The sequence below is a fragment of the Callionymus lyra genome, chromosome 1 (assembly GCF_982586985.1).
Source record: "Callionymus lyra chromosome 1, fCalLyr1.hap1.1, whole genome shotgun sequence".
Classification (NCBI taxonomy): Eukaryota; Metazoa; Chordata; class Actinopteri; order Syngnathiformes; family Callionymidae; genus Callionymus; species Callionymus lyra.
Genome location: NC_141818.1, coordinates 18,486,856 through 18,510,891, shown reverse-complemented (window position 1 = coordinate 18,510,891; position 24,036 = coordinate 18,486,856). Strand labels below are relative to the sequence as shown.

At 36.2% G+C, this 24,036-nt stretch overlaps 1 protein-coding gene across 2 annotated transcripts in view; it reads left to right on the top strand.

Moving 5' to 3' along the window:
• The window catches only part of LOC148088281 (transmembrane protein 132C), a 185,200-nt gene that overhangs the window by 81,884 nt on the left and 79,280 nt on the right, over positions 1-24,036 (top strand). For both annotated transcript variants that reach the window (XM_087795911.1, XM_087795903.1), the window contains one exon: positions 11,668-11,814. In XM_087795911.1, coding sequence (XP_087652037.1) covers positions 11,668-11,814 — 147 coding nt within the window. The remainder of the gene's footprint in view (positions 1-11,667; positions 11,815-24,036) is intronic.

Below are 24,036 nucleotides of genomic sequence, written 5' to 3'. Positions count from 1 at the left end.
TCCTGGAACTCCTGTGTTTGTCTTATGTGTCTTGGCCTTTTAAATGATATATTTTATATTTTACCTGTGAATGGTTTTTGATTGTTAAAGCGCTTTGTGACCCTGGTCTAGAAAGTCGCTTTACAAATAACCGCTACTTACTTAACCATTAGAGGGTGATTGGAAACTTGGGGGAATTGACTGTAGGTATGAGTATGTGTGTGAATGTTTGTTGGTCTTTGTGTGTCCTGTGGCAGACCGGAGTCCTGTCCAGGGCGTCCCCCACCTCACACCTGAAGAAAAACTGGGATAGGCTCTAGCCCCCCTGCGATCCCCATAAGGGAATAAGTGGTAAATAAAGTGAATATATGAATGAAATTTCACTGGATTACTTTTTCCGATTTCCAACATTCTTCCTCTCACATATCTTGTCTTTCCACTTGTTCACTTTGTCTCCAAAACTCTCAACGGGAGATTTCCCTCTGATATTCACATTTCTGATCATCTAACTTCCTACAAAATCGAAATGAAAACTTTTACATCTTGAACTCACTCTCTTAACATTCCTTCTTGCTTTTGTCTCTGCTTCTATTTTGCCTTAGATCAACCATGACACGATTCTCTTCACCTCCAAATTCAAACACTACCTTTTGTCTCTGAGTTATCCTCTTATTAACTAGCTTAATTAAGTCTTTCTTCTCCAGTCGTTCATTTCTCTTCGCTCCAGCCTCTCCTCAACCTCCTCCTGACACACGCCCTTAATCACTGTATCATAAATAAACCTCATAGTCCACGGATACTGACTGAACATCGTCTGTCAGTTTCTCCATCACCATCGCCAAAAAAAGGATGGACTGAGAGCTGAGTCCTGATGTTATCAATCTTTCACCCCTCAATCTTTCCGTCCCTCCTATAGCACACCTCACTACTGTCTTCTAACTGACGACAAGCGCTTTGTTCGAGTTGAAAAGGAGGTTTTTTATGAGCTTACTACTGTGCTTGAGATTGATAGATCAGACCAGGTGCATAATGCAACATAACTCTCAGTGTCATTGGAATTCTCAAACCCCTGCACCACGTAAGCTTTCACTCTGTTCCTTTAATTTGCTGTGATCCGGAAAGTTATAACATTTTTAAATTGTTACTCGAAGATATTGCTGTGTCAGGCGCAAGTATCTGCAAACATTAAATAAAAAAGAGTTAGTGTCTTTTTTAATGTCATCTTTGGAAGCAGGAAGTGAGCGAGGGCAATATTCTTTATTGGAATAATTAAATGGTAGGTTGGCCCTGATAGACAAATAGAACGTCTTAATGAACAGATTTTTAATTACTTTATATCCCACCTGTCAAAATATCAGAGTGTATTCAAAGACTGTGTATAATATGGACATAGTATTTTGTCACTTGTTTGTTACCGATCCACGGTTATCGAAGCTAGTTGATGGTTGTAGCCATCTTGGAAATGTAATCTTTTGGCTCAGCCAGAATTTTGATTGGGCAGAGAAACTGCACCCATTGCAAGATCTCTTTAAATAAAATTTTACGTTAGAAAACAGACAATGTGCACAAAAAACACACTTTTTCTTGAGAAGAGATCTCATTTATCATAACCACACCCACTCTGCTGTGATTGGTCAAACAATGAGGTTCGTCATCATGCATCATCAATCCTGGAAGTGTCCCCCTTTAAGCTTCATAAAAAAAGTGGGGCGTGATTACAGCTGCCTGGAGGAGTGAGTGAAGCTTTCGTAACCTCTTGTTCGCCGAGATTTCAGACGAAAGAACTTTATAAAGTAAAAACTTCATCATCATGATGAGGGACTTAGTGCATCTTGGAGAGGAAGACTTCAACATTTGAAACATGTAAATGAGTCAGGAGAGTTGGTTTTTGACATTAGTTGCTCCTTAAGCAGTGGTTGCCCACTCCCCAGTCCGGGGACCAGTACCGGTCAGTAAGGCATCATATAATTTCTGTTCTATGGATTATTACTCTCTAAAATGTGTTTTGTTTTAGAATAAGGATCTTACTATCCTTAGCCTGTGACTCTTGACATGTTAAGACACTTTTTTTCAGTAAACTTTAGTTAAGAAAATTAACCTGCATACTGTGATTGTCCAGTGAAGTCTGAACCATAGAATGTTAGTTGTTCACTTCATGTTATCTAGTATATTGGATGTCATGTGTAATGTGACTTAATGCGGAAACTATAAAACATTCTTGCAAGACTCAAGCACCTTGTTCAGAGGAGAGAAATCCTTCCAGGCTGTTGCTCCTAAGCTTTGGAATGATCTTCCTCTCTCTTTGCACTTGATGGATCTACTGACTCCTTTAAGAAACATCTTAAGACTTTTTTATTTGTTCAGGCTTTCCTTGATTTTCTGGAACTCCTGTTGTGTTATCAGTTTAATCTTGATCTTTAAAATATATACTTTATTGAATATTGTTTTGATTGTTTAGGCGCCTTGTAACCCTGGTCTGGAAAAGCGCTGTATAAATAAAAATGACTTACTTACTTACTTGTGATGGATAGTAAAGGTGGAGGGTGTAAGATCGCTTGACCTTGTTGTTTAAAAAGCTTTATAACAAAGATAGCTGCTGACATGGAATTCAAGCTTTGTTGACCTGAATCAAGCAGTTGTCTGTGACGTCACATACGGAAACTGTCACAGTTGTGCATTGCATTTGAATCACTAACGCTGTTGTTCCATGAATATTTCATCCTGATTTTAACACTTCCTCGGAGCACCGACTGCTTTGGTGAGTGGTGGGCTACGATGGCTTCAGCTCGCATTTGTTGCTGAACGAGCCAGATGAGCAGCGCAACAGGACGGATTTAAGTGACTGCAGGTTGCACAGTCACGCTCTGCACCTTCAAACACAGCCACTCAACCCTTCGCCCAGCCTCCTGCTTGTCTTGCTCATTTCTCTCCTGTCTGCCGGTTGAACCTTCAACCCAAACAAGGTGTTTAGAACACAAGATGATTAGAGAAGCTGAGGGCAGTTGAGGCAGGAGTAAAATTCTTCTCTCTGCTCCAAATAAACATATTTTTGTCAGTGGTTAACTGTTTAAGAATAAATATAATTATGTCTTTATGAATCAATCCCAACTATTAAAAACTGAGAACATTTGTTTTGCATATTTTAACTTAAAAGCCCTGAAGAAAAGGTGCTAAAAAAAATAAACACCCGGATTTCAAAAATGGACGGATGAAAAGAGTTTTTTTCTATTGTATGATGTGATGTATATCTGTATTCATTCATTACTCAACAGTCGCATTTTTTGTTTAAATGAAAAATTTGTGGACATAGCTTGATCGAGTATGATAACAATAGATTTGGTTAAATGGTTAGTTCCACCAAATTCTATTCACCCTCAAGGGTTGGGATGATTTTCAGAGTAATTTGTACCTTTTTATAGTTATAGGCAAAAATGTATGTCTATTTTACTGTAGTGACTGAAGCTCAATTGTCTTGTCATCTGAATCTTTGTCCAAAAAGACACTTAAAAACATCCAAATACCTCCATGGTGCTCATCCATCTTGGATTGAAGCCTTGACGAGAGAAATTGATACAGAAAAAATCAAATAAGTCTATATTTTAGGCTTGTTTGTAGCAGAAGTTTAAAGAATAACAAGCAGATAAATACAGGAAGTACTCTGGGTAACTATCCCAAGCGCTTCCGGTGTAGGCAGTAGACTCCATGCACTCTGGAAGCGATATTTACCTGTCGTACCAGGTTTATTCTGCTTGTTAATTAATTGTCATTTCAGACGAAGATGTAGACGAAGTCAACTGAGTGGCAGTCGCTACATTATAATGGACACAATTTGTGTCTATAAATCTAAAAAGGAACAGATCTCAACACTTAGTCGACATGAGGCTGAGTAGAAAACGAGTGAAGTGAGAAATTTGGGTAAACTATCACTTTAACTTTTATTTTTTGGTAATTTACATAGTTAAAATGAAAACAGGATCATCCTGTTTTTTTGGAGTGTGGTCTCCTAAAATCAGGTAAAATTAATATTGATACTCGGAGCTCTACCCTACATCCGCCTGCTTAAAATATTTGTGAGAGTTTAGGTGTTAGCCTAGTAGCAAGCTATTTCTGAAGTGTCCTAAAAACCTCTACCATACACACTTTAAAGCTCATTTCTGGGTTGCAATCTAGTCCATAAGAAGTGAGTTAAATCCAATATAAAAATAAAAACTTCCCTTGATCAACTTTCATTTTGTGATAGGTTTGTTTGAGCAATCTTGTCCAAACTCTGAAGTAACAATAACTGTTTGGTGATGTTGGCCACTTGCCTATTGTTCTTGTGGGGAGAAACATTTACATTTTTATTTTATTGATTTATCCTAGCATATCCAAAAAGGATTTCATTACTCCTCAATCTTTTGTTAAGGTAGGACAGGGGTCTGACAGCTGTGGTTCTGCACTTTGTGATTAAATTGTTATTTAATTATGATTCGTACGTTAGAGTCCAATACGAGAACAACCTTCGGTCACATGCTTTCATGAAGTTTAGGGATCTGTGTCTCAATGATGGACGTATATCATCCACAGAGTGAATTCTGAAAACATGGAAAACTATTTTTTAATTTAATGAAAATAAATAACTTCCGTGTTGCACTTTTTCATATACTAAGACATAGGCATATTGTACGTCTGTATATTTCTTAGTCTATAGACGATAGTGTCCAACGTCATAGTTTTAAAGATTGTGGTATTTTTTTAACTGATGTTGTTCATTTAATCTGTAGTTTAATATCGTAAAAAAAAAAGTTATCTCAAGACACTTTACAGTTTAAATAACACAATATGAGACACAATATAAAAATGTTCCCAGCGAATCTTAATGAGGAACAGAGACGAGTAGAGACTTCCTTTTCATTGTCAGAAACCTTGAGCAGAACCAGACTCTGTATTTTATATATAGTCCTTCACATATCTAGGTTTTTAAGTCAAGAGAACAAACTCAATGTACGATATAATATAAGTTCATACTGAATATGTTTGGCTAGTTCCAACATAGAGTCAGGGATCCTTTCAATCCTTTTCATTGACAAACAAACCAGCCATACTAAATGTGTCATCAAATAATAAATATATACAGTATACACCACATTTTACTTTGATAGTGACACACATTTACTGTGGCATTATTATAAAAAAACTTAAAAACAAATCAATTCGAAACAATTTATATGGTAAATTGTACTGTTCAATATCTTTGTAATATGAAAAGACTTTTTTTTTAAAATTATAATTAATTATTTTATTCACTGTATCCAGGTAGTCAGCTGACCAGCAAACATCCAATCCCATCCTTTTTGATTTCCTCTTTTGTAATTGTACATATATCCTGTCTTTTAACATCCCATTGTGGTACAGTGTTATTCAACCATTGATCACATTTAAGATTTGAAATACATGTCCATTTCTTGTTAAATGATCTGTAATTTATTTTGAATTTTTTTTAAATACAAAAACCTGATTAAATGGATGACCCTTTTAGTGGCTTTATTGTACATTGCTTGCTTTTCCAGTTTTGAAAAATAGTGCAACTTTAGTGTCTAGACTTGCATCAGTGTTACACGGAGCTGCAGACTCATAGAAGGTGCACTGTTTAACTCCTAATTGTTCTCCTACTGTCTCGTTGCCATTGATTTACGCTGCAGTTACAACCCCTCTGTGTCCTCCCGTGAACTGCTGCAGCTGTGTGTTTATGTAGACAGAACGGCGCAATTAAAAACGAAACGGTCCTCGGGGGGCAACATATCTTAGATGTTCGGGCCTCAGTAGCGAGAGATGGTCAGAAAGGTCACAAGCTCTGATGCATGTGAGCCCCGAGCGTCCAAGCGGTGGAAACGGCATGGGGGTCACTTGACACAGTCCACTGGCAGGCGACCTTAGTTACTCAACCTGGACTTCATTCGGTCGCCTCTTAAATGTTCATTTCCTTCACCCCTTAGTTGACAAGCAACCCTCACCCCTTAGATCAGTGCTATTTATAAGTCAGCCCATAGAGTGAACCAGGGCCCAGAGATGGAGGCTTCACAGCAGAGAAGGCCAAGTGCGTTTGAGTCATGGCCACAGGACTTCACTTTTTGTTCAACGGAAAGGTTGTGGTGACATGAAATGGCATAAGAACCAGAAATGGACCATTCTGTGCTCTGTGATTGCCTCGGCGGTAGCCTTATTCCCCGTCTTTGTTCGGCTCAGTTTGGCTCAGGCGCACACTGGTGCCGCTGAAACCTTGTCAGGGTCGCCGGTGATTGCTGACGGTTTTGCAAAGTTGGAGTGAGTAGAACTGAAAACTGTCAGAGAGAAAGCTGTTATCTTTTTCTCGCTGTTCCTGTTCTCCTCTGTGGGGGCCAGTAGAGTAGGAATGGAGTAAAGCTATGCTTAAAAGTAAGCATCTCTTTTTTTTAAGTTTGTCTTTTTAGAAAATCTTCTTTTCTTTATTAATCAATGGTTAGAAATACACACTCTTTTCTTCGTTATTTTTATATACCTTAATATAATATCTTAACTTTGTAGAGGTAAATAACAGAAACGTTTATAGTTAATCATCTTAACTGACTGATTAGTTGAAAATGAAGTCAAGTTGTTATTTTTGTTTTTTTTATCATTTATAAGAAATACTTTTTTTTTTTTTTACAATAGAATCATGGCTTTATATGATATTTGACAAGTTGATTTCATTTGATTCGATACACATTTGGGGAATTTTCGTAGTCACAGCTGTTCACAACAAATAAACTAATTATATAGTTACATATATACACACATAAACATTAAAACAATGACAAAAACAAGGATACATAAGAAAACATGAAAACACAATGATATAATAATTAATAGAAATTAAAAATAATATATGATGCAATAAAATAAACAAAAATAATAATAAACAAAAAGGAACTAGTTAGTGTTTTCAATATTTAATAGGTACATTTGATTGATTAAAAGATTATATTTTATCTAAAATTCAACTGTACAACTGTATTTGCTTATATGCTCCCATTAAAAATCTTCTGGATCAAATTCAAACTTAAGTTAACTTAATTTCTGAGTTAATTTAATTTTAATAGTTAAGGTTAGTTCATTATTTCATACTGATAACGTATTGGACAATGAAAAAAATTGAAAACAAGAGAGTTTAACTGAAAAGACACTATAATAATTCAAACATGTATTGCACAAATCTAACAATGATAAGGAGTTACGGCCCTCAATGTTTTTGATAAATCCCAGATTGATGTCAGGACATCAGTTAAACTGATTCATTTACTTTAGAGTTTAACATTAAAAGCGAATGCTTGCAAGAAGGGTGTGATTGCTGTTTAACCTCCATCAGACTCCTACGCTAGCCCAGACCAAGACTTAATTGACCATTAAGCCAATAAATACACTCCATCCACACTCCGGATACGGCTCCGTGGGCTCGGACATGGTCGGTGGAGTAATGACTTCTCTCCCTCAGAGGTCTGACTGTGTTTAAAGCATTTAGAGGTCTCACACAAGTCCACTCATGGACATCCTGCTTACTGGAGTGCAAAGAGTCCAGATAGAAAAAACAGCTAGTACCGTTGGGATGCGGAAACATAGATCGTGAGTCAAGCCTCGGGCAGGATTTTACAGTAGGTTAATGTGTGTATGCTGCTTTATTGATCGACCATTTGAAGACCATCAGAATCCACAGTTGGAAAAAGTCAGTTAAATACTGTCGGTAAAACAGAAAAACACTTATACAAACTAAAACTTATAAAAATAATTAGATTTTGCTTATTTGTACAACAACCAATTTGTATTAAAATACAATAAGAAGGTTGTTTTTTTTTCATATAGGATGAAAAAAAAGAAAATACAAATGTGATATAAAAAATGCATTTAAGAAATGTTTTACTATATTTGTGCAATTACACAGAATAATTGAATGTATTTTCTATTTATTAAAAATGCATTTACAGATATACGTTTTAATGAATGCCAATGAAGGTTTTTAGAAGGAGGGGCAGCTCAATCATGTCAGGGAAAAGGGGGCATGAAGAGGGCAGGAGACCCAGTGAAAAAATAAAATAGGTCATTTTTCTTTTATCAAATTTAAACCATATATAATCAATACTAAATGAGGGATATTTCAGCTTATTAACACACACAGCATGATTGGCCTGATAAAAAAATTTCATATTAAAAGTAAGAAAAAAACAACAATGTTTTATAGTTACAAACTGAAGTCACACAGGCCACATGTATTCGACACTTCAAAAGTAATAGTCTTTAAATCTGAAACTATCTTTCTAGTTCCCTTCTTTAAAAGACCTCAGTGAGAAGCAGCATCTTTGAAGTCATAAACAAATAAATGAACACATGAGCTGTGACAAATTGTTTTATTGTCAATGTGTCTTTATTTGTTCACAAGTCCTGAAGGAAAACAGCTGGCCTCAACGCGCCCAGCGTCTTGACAAACAGACCCAGCGCAACGTTTATATCCTTTAGTGAACGGAAGAAGACCATCTGTCATATTACACTTTTTCACTTTGGGGGGAAACGGCTCTGCAACATGATAAGACACCACATCAAAGAGGAATCTCGACTGGAGTCGGCAGATATGTTCATTGGCATTCAGACAGGCAATCCTGTCGCGCACGTTAAAGTGCTGAAACAAATTCGAGATGAAAGCAAAGGCCTATCTTTGGTCTCATCTTCTTTGGCCTGGATAGGTAAAGTGATTGGACATTCGGGTCTAATTTAGACGTGGAACTTTGCTGTCACCATCAGAATCCCTCACACCTTTTTAAGAAGTATAATTCTATATCCACACTTTTTTTTCCTTACGTTCTCAGTTGACTCACCCTTCATTGTAGGTGACGTCTTCGTGTTTACTATTTTTTTTCTTATCTATCCCTGTATTATCGCTCCAAAGGATCCAAGGTCATCCATGTTGTGAATGGAAGCAGTACCTGATAGTCGTGGGTGAAGTAGTGATCACTAGCGGTCGAGTGTTGTACATTTACTGATGATTAAGAATAAGATTTCATCAATAGTTTCTGATAATTCTGCAGCTCCTAAATTATTGCTCATTTTCTTTGAATACAATTCTACCATATATGTTTAGAAGATGATTTGTTTTTGGAATTTTTAGGAGTCTTCAGGAACATGACCAATATTGTTAATATGGACAAACATAAAGTCCATGTAAAGCTGTGTAAACACAAATTAAATGAAAAAAATCAATCATCAATGTTCAATAATAACCTAGACATATATATGCAAAATCTTATCCAAGAATTATATTATAAGCAAAAACATTTCATTCAATCTTTAATGGTTCAGACAACAATGGAGATGACATAGTTGAGTATTATCACCAGAGGCTTCCAATCCATTTCTCTTGGTGTGATTTCTATGAGAAAAATGACTTGTGAGAAATCGTTAAAACTGAAAAAGGCGCTCAAAACAAAATATATATCAACCAAGGAGTTAATTTCACGTGACTTTAATAAAAGAAATACACATTAAAATTAATAAAGCAACATCAAAAATCGCAAGCATTTTATTGAACTCACTCACACGATTAAAAAAGGATCGCTAGGGAACAATTGAGTTTCATAGAGTGATCCAGCAACCTTTTCAAGCAACCCTAAACCAATGGCGATTGAAAAAACTCCACACATTTTTTCACAAGAAATGAAGTGACACTCCTTTAAAACCTCTTGCAGACAATTTAGAACATAAAAAAATGGATAATAGTTTCATCAAAGTGGTTCCATTCCCAAATATCCGTAACACAGTAACATTTGAACATCATGACAGCTACAACGATGAGGGTGAGATCCACATGCAAGGTTACATTAGGTCACATCTGAACAAATTGAAAGTTTTAAGCCACAGATGACAGTGAAAGGGTCAACCTTTCTCCTAACAGTTCCGATGTTTTCTCCCCTGTCGCATACTTCAATGACAGAAAAAAACAAGACAGGGATGATGACAGTGTTGCGACAGGATGTGTGGGGACAAACAACTCTAGACCACTGTCTGGTTGCATCCAGTCAGCCTTGTTCCTCCAGACAGTCTTTCTAAAAAAATAAAATTGTGCCGAACTGACTCAATAATCTCATGTTAAGCCTTATGTAAAAATTATGATAAATAAATGATGTCTTTGAAAAATTATAATTAAAAACAGCCATCAGAAAAAAAAATGTGTGTGTGTGTGTGTAAACACAAGAAAGTAGACTAATGAAATAAAAACCACATTGATTTCAAATTAAATCTGTTTCATTTTCTAATGAAGCAAAATTCAATCTGCACTCGTTTTCTTCTCCTCTAAGGGTTGGCACTGTTTTCAGAATAATAATAAATAAGAGTAATCTGTTTACTTTTACAGTTTTGGCAATAAGGTATATTCATTTTAATGTAGTGACTTAAACAAGTCTATATTTTAAGTTTGTTTGTAGCAGAAGCTTAAAGGCCAACGTCCTGCACAGACAGGAAGTACTCCTGGTAAACGTTGTGAGCGTTTCCAGTCGACCTTCTACTCTAAAATTCCTTTTTTCGTGACTTCAATACAAGATGGACATAACAGATGAGCACCATGGAAAACTTGAACTCCAGTTACATTTTTGTCTATAACTATAAAAAGGAACAAATTACTCTGAAAAGAATCCCAACAATTATTCGACATGAGAGCGAGTAGAAATTGAGTTAAATTTGAATTTTCACTTTAATACCTAAGCTTGATTAAAAAAAATTGACAATTAATTATTTGGAGGTGGATAAACCACAAAATTGGTAAAAATGTTTTACAAATCGGAAAGTAGAAATGCAAAAAAAACCCCTGAAAAAACAGTGTTGATTGAGTTCAAAAGTAGCAACTGGGGAAAACTAGGTGTACAATAAGTGATAACTGGGAAAAAACACAACAATTAGATTGAACATTTTCCAAATATGCTGTAGAGAAAAACTCAAACCCCTAACCCCTAAAACTAACCCAAACACTAACCCTAATACCTGCCCCTAAACCTAATACTAACCCTAATACCAACCCCTAAACCTAACACTCACCCTAACACTAAACCCTAAGATTTACCCTAACCCTAACGTTAACCCTAACCCTAACCCTAACCAAAATATAACAGAAAACCATTCAAACAAGTATATCTTTATTAATAAAGCTAAAACAACATTTAAACAGTCCCAAATCAGGAGCATGTGAGCCTGGATGTACTTCCCAATATTTAGCTAATCAAAAGAGCAATGTTAAAATCACCTCAGATAGGATGGCGACAGCTGTTATGTGGTAAAATAAATCAGCTGCTGATTATCACATCAATCACAAAATATCAGGTCCGTCCTCGAATCTTCAAACGGACTCCTGGCCAATCGTATTGATCACGCCGCACAACAAAGATCGCGAGTCCTTCGGGGTGAAACAAGAACTTGATCAAAACCAAGCGAACAGCTGGGGCATCTTTTCAAGACCTAACGTTCCTGATGAACCATCTGGTTGCTACACTGCAGCACAGCAGACCAGCACAAGCAAAAAAAAAAAAAAAAATCATTGTCAAAGTGTTAGCAGCTGCCACGTGAGATCAGCCGGTGACGTCCACACACTGTGACCAGGACGTTTTGAATAACAAAAACCAGAACTAAGAGACATCTGCTCATTTTTTTTCTCCACAGGGTGAAGTTGAAAGAAGGAGTGACGTTTCTCGGGGCGCGCCCCACCAACCCCGCCCAGTGGATGGTGAGCCAGGACGTGAGGAGCGAAGGCCACCGCGTCGTCACGCTCCACTGTCGGAGGAAAGAGTCCGGCTACGACCAGCAAAGGTCAGTTTCAATGAAAGCAGCGTTCGATCTTCACGAGCTGCAACTCATCAGATTTAGAGGTGTTATTAAGCAGGGGTCACCATCATTTTTCGTACCCCGGATCTTTTTTATGTAGGTGTTTTTTCAGATGACAAAATTTAATTGCATGATCGGCAACAAATACCTACCATTGCAACTGAACAAAAAATACATACAGGTATGACCACTGAATCAGTGGGAGCTATGGGCTAGTTTATCTGTAACACAAATGGTTCCATATAGAGCGGACATGGGCAAAGTGCAGCCCAGGGGCCACTATGACTATGTCTTTGTGGCCCCTCATCATTTAGAATTGATCCTAATTGAACATGTAGCAATTATTTTCTGACATTAAAGCTACCAGAAATTCATTTTTCATTTGTTTTAGTGTATTAACTCTAAATACAACTTCTTCAAAACTATTTAATTAATTTATTTTCCTTTTTGGCAAATATTTCTTGCCCCCTTAAATAATTTGAGTGAATATTAAGATTGTATACATTTTTTTTATCTTAATGAAAAGGCATACTAAGGACTTTTTAATGCTTTTTTAAATGTTTTCCTTCATATGATGGCTCTTCGTTCCACCCTTTTGGCTTATGGGCCCCTCAGAGCAGTCACAGTATATAATGTGGCCCCTAATAAAGATTTAATTGCCAATCAATGATATATAGTTTGTGTTTTAATAATTTCTACTACATTTAAATATTTTTTTAATAGTAAACTTGACAAAAAAAAGCCTCCTGATGTGTCATTTACTAACGGGAAATTATGTCCTTTAAAATAAAAAATATTTCTCAAAATAATTCAGACAGTAATAATGAATAAATCATAAATTATTATTATAACTGTCTTATGTGCAGCTTGGAATTCAATGCCAGGCCCTGGCCCTGAAATTCAAAACGTCTTCTGTAGAACAGTAGAAAATCCATGTCTTTTTCATTTTACTTTACCAGAATTCAATCATTTTGGAAGAGTTCATAATATGAGCAAGTATTCAATCTCTACACAGTGATCTCCTTTTAGGAATGACAGACTTTGGCTTTCTAACTTTTATGGTGACAGGTGTAATCTAATGGATTAGCGGGAAATTAAGGATCATGGCCGCAGTTCTGCTCCGCAGTAATTGAACTGAAGAGGCAGGAATTTGTTTTGTTTAATCGCGTTGGCCATGTGATTTGTTTAGACGCGCTGCCATTAGAGGAGCACTCCCTGAAATGATTATGCACACTGGAACCGCTCATAAAATGGAGATAACTGCCGCTGCCATTATTTGGGCAGTAATAAAGGAAGATTATAAAGATTTGCTTTTCAACTGAAAAGTAATTACCTGGGTTGTAAATTTCATCTTCACATTAAAATCTCACAAGGATGTCAACACTTTCCTTTTTTTGGTGATTTTCAGATTTTTGTTTCGGTTCGGATTCAAACATGATATCAAAATCATTTATTGATTATTTTATATAAATGCTTTTCATGATTTGCATTAAAATGGCATGTCACTATTTTTAGAACTATTTTAAAAGTAAGTTGCACATCGTCCCAAGTCAGCATTTTCTCTTTGTGTCTTTCTTTGTCATATTTAAGAACCTCATTGGTTTCATTGGCCACTTTACTGAAAATATCTGTGGTTTTAGCAATATTTACTTTGAAAATATAGAGAATATTAAACTTATTATCAGGAAAATCACAAGTACTGCTTTTAAAGCAACACTACGTAACATTGTGACCCTATTGTTTTCTCTAATGATTTGCACGGTTTAAACTCTGGCACTAATGTAAATGACTTATGTCTAATAATATTTGACGGTGCTTTTGCCTGGGCAACCCGACTAAGAAACTTCACGAGACGATGGTTCCATTCTTTTCTATGATGGTCGTGGAACTAAGAGGTTTTTTTTGTTTTTTTTTCAAAGCTTTCAGGAAGAGAAAACTGACCCAAAAGACCTATCTCTGGTTCTAAGAAGAAATTAAATTGTGGACTGTGGCCGGGCTTCAGTTTATACGAATCTGGTCTGTTGCAGTTACACTGTTCTAACACTGGGGGAGCCAGAAACAACTATGTCAATTATTTTCTTGTGTTGCTTTAAGGTTTTAGCAATGATGTTGCCTATCTATCATGTTGCCTCGGTCTCCCCTTGAGGTTTCCAAAATATTAGAGTCTATTTCACAAACCTATTCTTTGAGTCAAAGCCACTGTCTCTAAACCATATATTATATACTATACAAAGCCTCCCTGTCTCTTCTTATTAACTTGTACACGTGTTTGTAAAAACATGTGTACTGGCCTGGGCGCTGCTGCACAGATGATCTTGCTTTGGGCTGCAGTGTGTATCTAAAAGACTGTTGTGATGCTCTGAGTCATCCATAGTGTGTCCCCTGAATGTGGTTGCTGGATAAAGCGCCTCTACATTTGCTACTCTGTTTGGTCACTGCACATTCCAATGGTTGATTAGTGTGTGATATTGTGCAGTGTGTTCTTTCAACTGTATGACCTTTCTTTGTTTAATATTGGTATTGTTTTTAAGTTTTGACTGCTAAAAATTCAATTCTGATCAGCCACTTTCAGGTTGGAATAATCAAATTTCAGTCAGTTTAAAGGAAATCCAAAGATTCAGTTGAATGAAAAAAACATGCTCATCTTTAAATACTACATAGGCAGACTTCTAAAATACAACTTTCAGAATCACATTAGTTGAAACTTCATAATATGAATATGCATCTGAAATCCAAGTTGACTTAAATCTAAGTGGACAAGCTACTTTTTTTTTATTTTATTTTTTTAATTTAAATTAATTGTGTCATCCAAATGTAACTATTACTTTGAATTATATTAGCTTTGTTTTTTTTGTTTTAACCTGTTAATACCTCTTATTGTTGTAAAAATTTAAACAGATTTTAAATATAGATGCAAAAATAAAAAAATAAAAAATAAAGGTTGTAAACTGACAATTTTATCAATGTACTTGTTTTTTTTTCTTATACATTTGTATTAATGCATCAAATCGGTCTTTCAGAGATGATTAACCTGCCACCTTCTGTCTCCAATGAAACCCAGTTTAAACATGGTACACCTCAGGTGTGTCTCATGTTAGTAAAAGGACACAAATTAACAATAATAAATGCCTTTTTTTTTCAGACAACATTTAGTTGCAAGAGTTTCGTAGAAACAGTTGAATTCTTCACGCCTGAGGTAAAAGCTTATCTCCCCATCTAAAAGATGCTACTTCAGAGATAGTTATTTCGTCAAGCAAGAGGATGTTTTTGTCATCATTTTGAAAGACAGAGTTGGGAAATTAGACATCATTTAATTGATTAATGGTCAATTCCATGAAAACTATCTGTAAAAATTGTCTTCTGTTTCCATCAACCATTTTTCATGATATTTAACTAACAACCCTTACTTACTTCTAAACACCTTTATTTAAATAAATACAGACTAAAGCAAATGGAATCCCACTTTTTTTTTGTATGACAGAAGAAAATCAGACAGCGCTGTTAGATGATCAGAGTTGCTTAGGTTTTTCTTTGACACTTTTATTCTGGAATACGAAAAAAAAAAGCTTTAAGGACTCCCAACAGAAAAAATGATCTTGTCTAGGGAGTGTTTGGCGAATGTATAATCAACAGTTTCTGCTCTGACTGAGGATCAGCGTCTCCCAAATATACCCCTGAAGTAGTAAAACACTCTTAATTCATTAAGTAAAGAAGCTGGAGCCAACAGTGAGCATATTTAGTCTAATCCCTGCTGTTTGGGCCGTGTACGATGGGCCGCTTCCTAATCCCCACAGCTGTCAAAGTCACTTCAGAGGGAGGACCAGTCATCCCATGATAGTTATACAATACACAATGCTCCATTTTTTTTCCCCATCTTGTCCTCTCCGAACCGAGTCATTTCAATGAAGCTCTTTTAGAAAAGGATTAGATGCTGCTATCTCATCTGTCGAGCTGTCATTCAGCCAGCTTTACTCCTTCTGCTCCCTCCTCCAGGACCCGGGGATGAAGAGGCGCCTGACTACTGGATAGGTCAAACAAATGTGATTTCTTTTTTTTTATTAATTCCGCTTATAACAAGGTTACCAGGGGACATGGTGGGGGGGGGGGGGGGGGCGCTCCAGCTGTTTTACTTCCACATGACTTGTTTTTCATACTCCAGAATAAGATGGTGCTGAGCTGTCTAACAATGTTACCGGTCTGTCAGGGATGTCTCCTGTCTCTTGCTCGAGGATTGCTACTACAACACTATGTGGCAGCAGCCAGGATAAGGTTTACAATCAGGTTGTAAATTGGATTACAGAAACTTAATTTTTACCTTTTTATGGTATTTTCTGTAATGATGATTTTAATTTTAGTCATTTCTAATGTACTAGAGCTCTATAGCAATTTTTTTCAACTATAATTTGAGGCAATGTCGCAACAGAGAAGCCACTACATTGCACTTACACTGTTTAAGCACTATGGGGAGCCAGAAACAATATCATCAATCTCAGGTATCGTTGATTTCCTGCACGTATTTGTTGCCTTTTTGATGACATAACAAGTTTTTTAAGCCTTTCTGCACCTTTACCCCCAGTATTGTCTGGGTTTACTCCGGGCACTCTGTTTTCCTCAAATAGTCCAAAAACATAGAGGTCGATTGGGAACTTGGCACCTAATTCCCCACCCCAGAAACTCCATAAGGAATTAGGCGGTACAGATAATGAATAAAGCCTCTGTGCGGAGAGAGAGCAAGTGAGACCCCTGACTGAAAATAACACTGAGAAATGAATATGCCTTTTTATAAGAAATGTTAAAGAATTAACAACTATTTTGTTTACAGTTTTTTTCTCTTTTATTTGGGGGGGGGGGGGTATGTTATTAAAACTGATATGAAGGAAATCCGCAAAACAGTGACTATTTTTTACCATTCAAATACATGTTAATTCCTCATATATCCTCCAGCACTCTTTATAAACATTTTCCAAATAACACTAAACTTTTTTTTGCATTCTCATAAACTTAAGACTATCTACAAAAACAACATACTTTAACAACATTAAATTATTAATGATTACTCGCCCCGTTTAATAAACACAAAATAAAAAAATAGTTTTATTTTTGGATTTTCAGGTTTTCTGATTGCGCTGCTTCCCCACCCTAGTCTGTAATGTCGTTTCCTCCTTCTTCTTTTTTTATATACCAAGCCAAATATTAATTTATTTGATATTACAGAAAGACAGCAAAGGGTGAACTGTGATATGGCAAGAGATCACTGTACATGCTTTAACACCATGTATTTTTTTTAAAGATATTCACACCTGGTTTTCTTGTGTGAGTTTTATTTTTAACTGAGCGATTTGATCTTTAGTATAAGGTTTTTCCCGCACCTTTTCACTGGAACCAACCGAACAATCAAACCATAATACACGTCACTACAGTAGAATACATGTGTCAGTAATAAGAGAAAATAAAAGCACTTAATGTTTGTTTTGACAGATACAAACCTTTTCTGCTATTTACATCAATATATTTAACAATTTAAAGCCTTGTTAGAGTTCCTGGTCATCACAGTATTCATAAATAAAGGAAGATGGTTTTGCTCAAGATTGCGTCACTTCTTCCGCAGTTTTTCCTGTTACTTTCTTTTATGATGGTTTTTCTAAATTTCCCCTCAAAGGAAGTCCAAATAGCAGATGAGATTATGGTGCCTAGTGTATGAATTCAGACTTACCACGATATTATTTGAGCTGGTGATGTTCCAAGAAGCTAAATATAAAACTAAACAGAACTTGACCTCTTTACTAGCGTCTTATCAAGCTGTGGGATCTCCATGGAAATGAAGCGGCGAGGGTTTGCTTCTCTCTCTGATGAAGATTGAGAATTCTTTATTTCTTTTTTTATTTGTATTCTGCATGTGACTCTACTTTCTCGTGCGTTATCGTCAATGTCAATCAGGGTGACGAGAGAACCGACCTGACAGCGACACGTATCAATGGTCACTAATCATCTGAGTGGTTATTGATGATGTGTGTGTCGTCATATATCAGCAAGAGTAGTAAGTGGATGTCACAGGTAACTACTTCAATGATTGCGGACATATCGGGTTTTTTATCTTCTCACACAGACACACACTGGACAGCAAACCTAAATATATTTATCTTACTGACAATTGACATTGGGTTTTCAAGAAAAAAAGAATCTGTGGTGAACATTCTTTATTAATAAATCAACCTGGAACCTTTTTTCTTATAATAAATGCATTTGTTAGATGTGACGTCCAAACCCAGAAAATGTGTGTAGGAAGGATTACATTAAGACAATGTCAAACAGGGCAGTGTGGCCCTATTCATCCAAAAATAATATCATAAAAATACAGCTACTGTAAAATTAATTTTAGCATAGGGTCGCTGGGGCAGCAGCTTCAGCAGGCAGTCCCAGCCTTTCTTCTTCCCAGCTTCATAATTCCAGGGTCACCCCGAGGCATTCTAAAGTCAGCTGGGAGTCAAAGTCTCTCCAGCGACCCCTGGGTCTCCCTCATGGTCTCCTACTGGTGGCAGGTGCCCTGAACACCTCACCAGTGAGGCGTCCTGGAGGCGTCCTAGTCAAGCCACCTCGACTGTTTCCTCTCGATGCGGAGCAGCGGTTTTACTCTGAGCCTCTGCCGAGCTTCTTACTCTATATCTAAGAGAGTCCAGCCACCCTCATGTACCCACGATCTTGTCCTTTCGGTCAATACCCACCACACATGACAATAGATGAGAGTGGGTAGGTAGATAGACTAGTAAGGCAAGAGCTTTGCCTTTTCCTTAACTCTTATATAAACTACCACAGATTGCTTGGCTCTCCGCATAAATTGTCTCGAACAAGAGGCTCACGGATTATATGCGAATATCTTAACCCTTGAGTTGCTTTTGAGTCAAAGTGAACGTCCTCCCTGGGTTCCATGAGTACATATGCAGTGGTGGAGGTGGTTCATTTTGAACCAGAGGCAACACAAGGGATACCACAAACACATTTGTTTTGGGGCATCCATGTCAATTTAGCCTAACGATAACACAAGGGTTAGGAATAATTTGAAAGGGCAGGATTCAGGGCACTGCAAATAGGTTGTTGTCACATATACATCAGCTAATCCATCCTCATCGTAACATTTGTCACTGGAACAAAATAGAAATGTGTAATAACTGGTAGACACAATTTTGTAGACTGTAACATACATGTTCCATAGTAAACTGGTTTCCAAATAGATGATTGCAGACTGGAAGGAAATCTATCCCATAATGTCTAACAACAATAATACATACATTAAATAATGTAGTTTGTAAGATGGATTGTTTTTTTGCAAATAAATACATATGACAAAGTAACAGTTCTCTATCAGATAAATCACTATATGTGACTTAATATGATTATAATTGTACATCTATATCTATTTGTATCATGTTTCATTTTAAATTTTGCCTCAAGAAAGAAGGGAATATGTATCCAGGTTATTTGTATATTAAAACGTGTTCATTGTTCATAATCAAAAGAAGACAATCTTATTCCAATGAAAGATGTATTCACATACTTTTTTATTATTGTCTTAATTAAAGAGTTTTATTTACAATGCAACTAATACTAGACTGAGATACTATTTTTCTTAATGTATTATTTTAAATAATAAAACAATACATTTCAACATCTATTGCAACTCAAAACCAGAATTCTATAACTGTTAATTCAAAAAGGAACTTGAATCCAAACCCAAACTAATTATTATATTCAAGGAGTTACAACCCTACTGGTATTCTGTGGTCTACTTGCTTAAAATAATTAAAATAAATTAAGATGCCTTGTGATTCCACAGCACAGATAAATGGGCTTTAAATAGTCCAGATTGTGTCAATATCTTTAATCAGATCAATAATCTGTGTAAATGCCTTAATTGTGACAGTCCTATTGTGGATATATTTCATCACATGCAGGCATGTGTGCGTCAGGTCCGTCCTTCCACGAACATAGAGCCACAAAGCCGTCAGGTGCACCTTGTGTTCAGGTTCTATCAGCCGCTTGAATCCCTTCACACAAGCCAGCTGTACCGTTTCTCTTCACGCCTGCTGATGCTCTGGCCACACCCTCCCCGTCTGTGAATCCACGTCTGGCATCAGTCCTTCTGCACACAGCCCACTAAATGGCTTTACATATCTGCAAACCTTTCAAATCTCCAACCCAGCCAAGCAGATATTAGGATTTCCCTGTAGGAGCCCAAACCAAAGAGCATATCTCAGTCACTTATAAAAGTGAAAAATGGAACTTTTATCGAGGGGTGCAGCAGGGTTGAGACAGATTTCCTTTCGGTACTAAAAAAAAGGAGTATAACACATTATATTGTAGCGTAAACTATATTATAAACTCAAAATTGTCTCTCTCGGTTTTTAATTTCAATTTCAGGAACGGAATGCTGTTTTAAGCTGGGTTTATTTTTAAGCAAATTATGATGTGACCGGATTCAACAGTGGAACAAAGTGATGGAGCTGTTAAATATCTCGGGAGAATAAGAGAGTTGATTTTATTTGGCTGCTGAGTGGATGAGAAGAGTTCGGTGCAGATCGTATTTAAACGGAGCAAATGAAGCTTTAAAGTTGTTAACAAGGTTTTTGGTCTGATCCCTAACATCGGTTCTCGCTCTGTTCCCTTGATTGCTGCTAATGTTCTAATCAACTGAGTGAATACAATGTCCAACTGTTTCATTAAATCTAATATTATAAGCCAAATAGAATAAATGGAAAGTTATTCATTCAAAGCCAATTATTTAAATTTCTGGGCTTTGATTATTTAATCAATTCAATGTTTATTGACAAGCAATCTTAATCATTTACTTCATGTTTAAACATTTCAAGAAAATAAGTGAAGTGTATTCCTAATGTTTAATTAATGACGAAATTTGGCAAATTGTCACACATACAAATGTATTTTTTGAACTTGTTTAAAAAAGTAAAACAGTCCTTGACATGATGTTGGAACTATCCATAAATATTAAGAACAAAATGTTCTTTTATCGTCCACAAAGTTCTGTTGAACTCAAACTCTCAACACATAAAATGTTTTAGAAATGTATTCAAAAGATGGATCTTCTTGATGCTTTGTACAGAAGTCATCTGATTGATTTATTTCAAAGTAAACAGCAGTTCAGCTTCCATATAATGACCCGTTTCTTAACGTTTCATAAGCTTTACAATCGCCTGAGAAAGATAATGTCTGTTCTCATCCACAAAAGATCCTGATCTTTAAATAAACATAATGCAGGTTTTAAAGTGCTATGTTTTGTTATGTGGTGATCATTTCACAGTGTAATAGTTAACAGAAAATTGACAGAAGATTGTCTCCTAGATGCCACAAAATGTCTTTATTTCTATGATAGTCTGGAAGATAAATCGCTTGTTCCCATTAAAAAATGAATGAACCAGACGACAGATGTTCTGTCCGATATGTCCTAATGGCGAGTCTCAGAGTATTGTGTAGTTTAATAAAGAAGCACATACACAGAATCACATCTAAAAGACCTAAATAGTTTCATTTATTTATTGTTTCATTCAACAGAATCAACTTGTTTTAAACTTAAAATTGTCATTAAAATAACTAAAAATAAAATAAATAAATAATAAATAATAATAATAATATTTATATATATATATAAATAATAAAATATTTATTATTGTATTTATTTAGTTGTTTATGTATAGTACCAACATACTTTATTGACGACTTTTATGATATTCGAGTAATATACACAAATGTTTTGTTGTGAATGTCAAATATTTTGTATTTTGCCACAGGTTGTTTACTATCCATCAATATTTTAGCTAATGCGATATTTTCCTCCCAAACCCCTGAAACCACATCAAAGATGTCGGTTACACGCCAGAGCAAAATAGCTTCTTTAGATTCAAAGCAGTTGTGCTAAAGTGCACTCTGATGTATTGGAAAGTTCACTTTGTCGCCAGCAGAGGAGACTCTATTCCAAAACAAAAGCAGCTTTGCTTTCTCAGCAGGTCATAGGCACTAAGTGTTGTCGCCGATGAGCGAGCCGTGTCCGGGCCTCGAGAGTTCATTAAGGATTGCTGAGTGCAAAATGTATCTCTCTTCATTAAAAGCTCAAACCGTGGCCGCCCAGGGTCCACACTTTCACAGGAGAATCAGTTGAAATGAAAACATTTGCTCGTCTATGTGCCATTTCAATCCATTTAATTCCAATACATTTAGGCATTTGAAGTGGTCTTGTCAAATTGAATTGCTCTGAATGGCGAGCAATTCAAGGCGGAGGAAAATAAACTTCATAAAAAGGTTTTAATCATAATTTCAAAGGTAATCCCGTGAGAACATTTGTGCATCCATAGTAGTGAAGGCAGGGAGGACTGAAGGAAAAGAGCGGTGGGGAGGAGGTTATAGAGCAACAACCACTGATGAAATTGAAAGGATATTGAAGAACCCCTTCAACCATCTCCGGGATGATCTGTGGGAAATGGACTTTCATCCAGAGTGTCATCATCATATCATGTACTCTGTCCATATGTATAAATCACTAACTCATAATTCACTGCTGACTGTTATATAGTTTTCTATGCATGTTAATGTTTGCTAACTGGACAAACACAGTTCACACAGTTGTAACTTTGAACTCAAGGTCGTAGTACAAGAACCGTCTTTTAGAATTGATTTGGATAACCAACCTATAATGAATGATGAATTGATCGATAAATGAGTGGATGGATGGATGGATGGATGGATGGGTGGATGGATGGATGGATGGATGGATGGATGGATGGATGGATGGATGGATGTATGGACCGCATTTTGTAATAAATGATGACCCTTGTGTTTATTTGTTTGTCATTTAAGCAAACTTTTAAGGAAAACCTCTTCACTCTTAGGGGCTTTTATATTCTATCTACAAATTGTCAGGTGATCACAAAACAAAACTATAAATATATGATAAGCACATTTTCTTTCTTTGGCTCATCAGTCTATTTCCGGGGGAAGCTTGTGATTTTCCTCCATCTCCTGACCGAGACTTCACACATAGGTCTGTTTAATGGTAATAACACTTGATTGCCACTTCTTGCTGGTGCTTTTATACCTTAACTGATTGCTGAATAGTTCAGTAGCACGGAGGACGAATGGGGACTTAATTTTGACAAACTTAATGTTCACTTTCTTAATAATGCATCAGCTGTTCTCCCGATGGCCTCACTGAACCAACAACACTCGCTGAATCCTCACGATGCACATTTAGAAAAAGGGGCATCTGTCTTAACTGCTCTATTTCCTTCTTCATCTCTAAATAATAGAAATGACGTAAATCAGAGGAAGCTGCTATATGCGTGTGTGTGGGTGTTTGAGTGTGTGTGTGTGTGTGTGTGTGTGTGTGTGTGTGTGTGTGTGTGTGTGTGTGTGTGTGTGTGTGTGTGTGTGTGTGTGCATGCATGTGTGTCCTACTGCTCCCATCTGATGCTCTTTTTTAAATCAAATATTACAATGACATTTTGAATCGAGAATGACATGAAATTATATTTATTAGAGGCAATTTGTTTTTTCTTTTGAAATATGACGCCTATTTACTGTCTCCTTAATAGAAAGAAAGGCTGCAGAGACAAATAGGGACATTGTCCTTATTTTCTGGGGGGAAAAAAGAAGAAAAAAAGGCAGTTTCTCCTTGAAAACTCTTTAATGTTGCATGCTGGATCATCACCTGTTATAACCCTGAAGTAATATGGGGATACACTAGAGGAAATAAATCATTGATCCCTCACTTTTTATCTAAGTTTGACCACTCACGAAGAAATGAATGGTCTATACTTGGAGTGGTAGGTTTGTTTACGGTTTGTTAAGACACTGAATGTATTCCTTAATCAAATATTGCTTTAGTAAATGGTGGAGAAACTCTTTCTGGCAAGTATAGAGGTTCGATTTAATGTAGATGATAAACAGGTTTTGCTCTCAGGAAGAATCAGTCCATTTCGAAGATCCTATCCATCCATCCTTAGGTTCCAAAATGGCCATAGTTAGGTTATTTTCCTTTTTATTGAATAATGTTTTTTAATTTTTACTTTTCATACTATTTTTATGATATATTTTTTAAATGAAATGTGACGGAAAAGGGAAATATTACTAAATGTATTTTATGGCATAATCATTTTTTAAGTATTTTCTTTTAAATAGTAAAATATATGTTTTTTTCCTGCT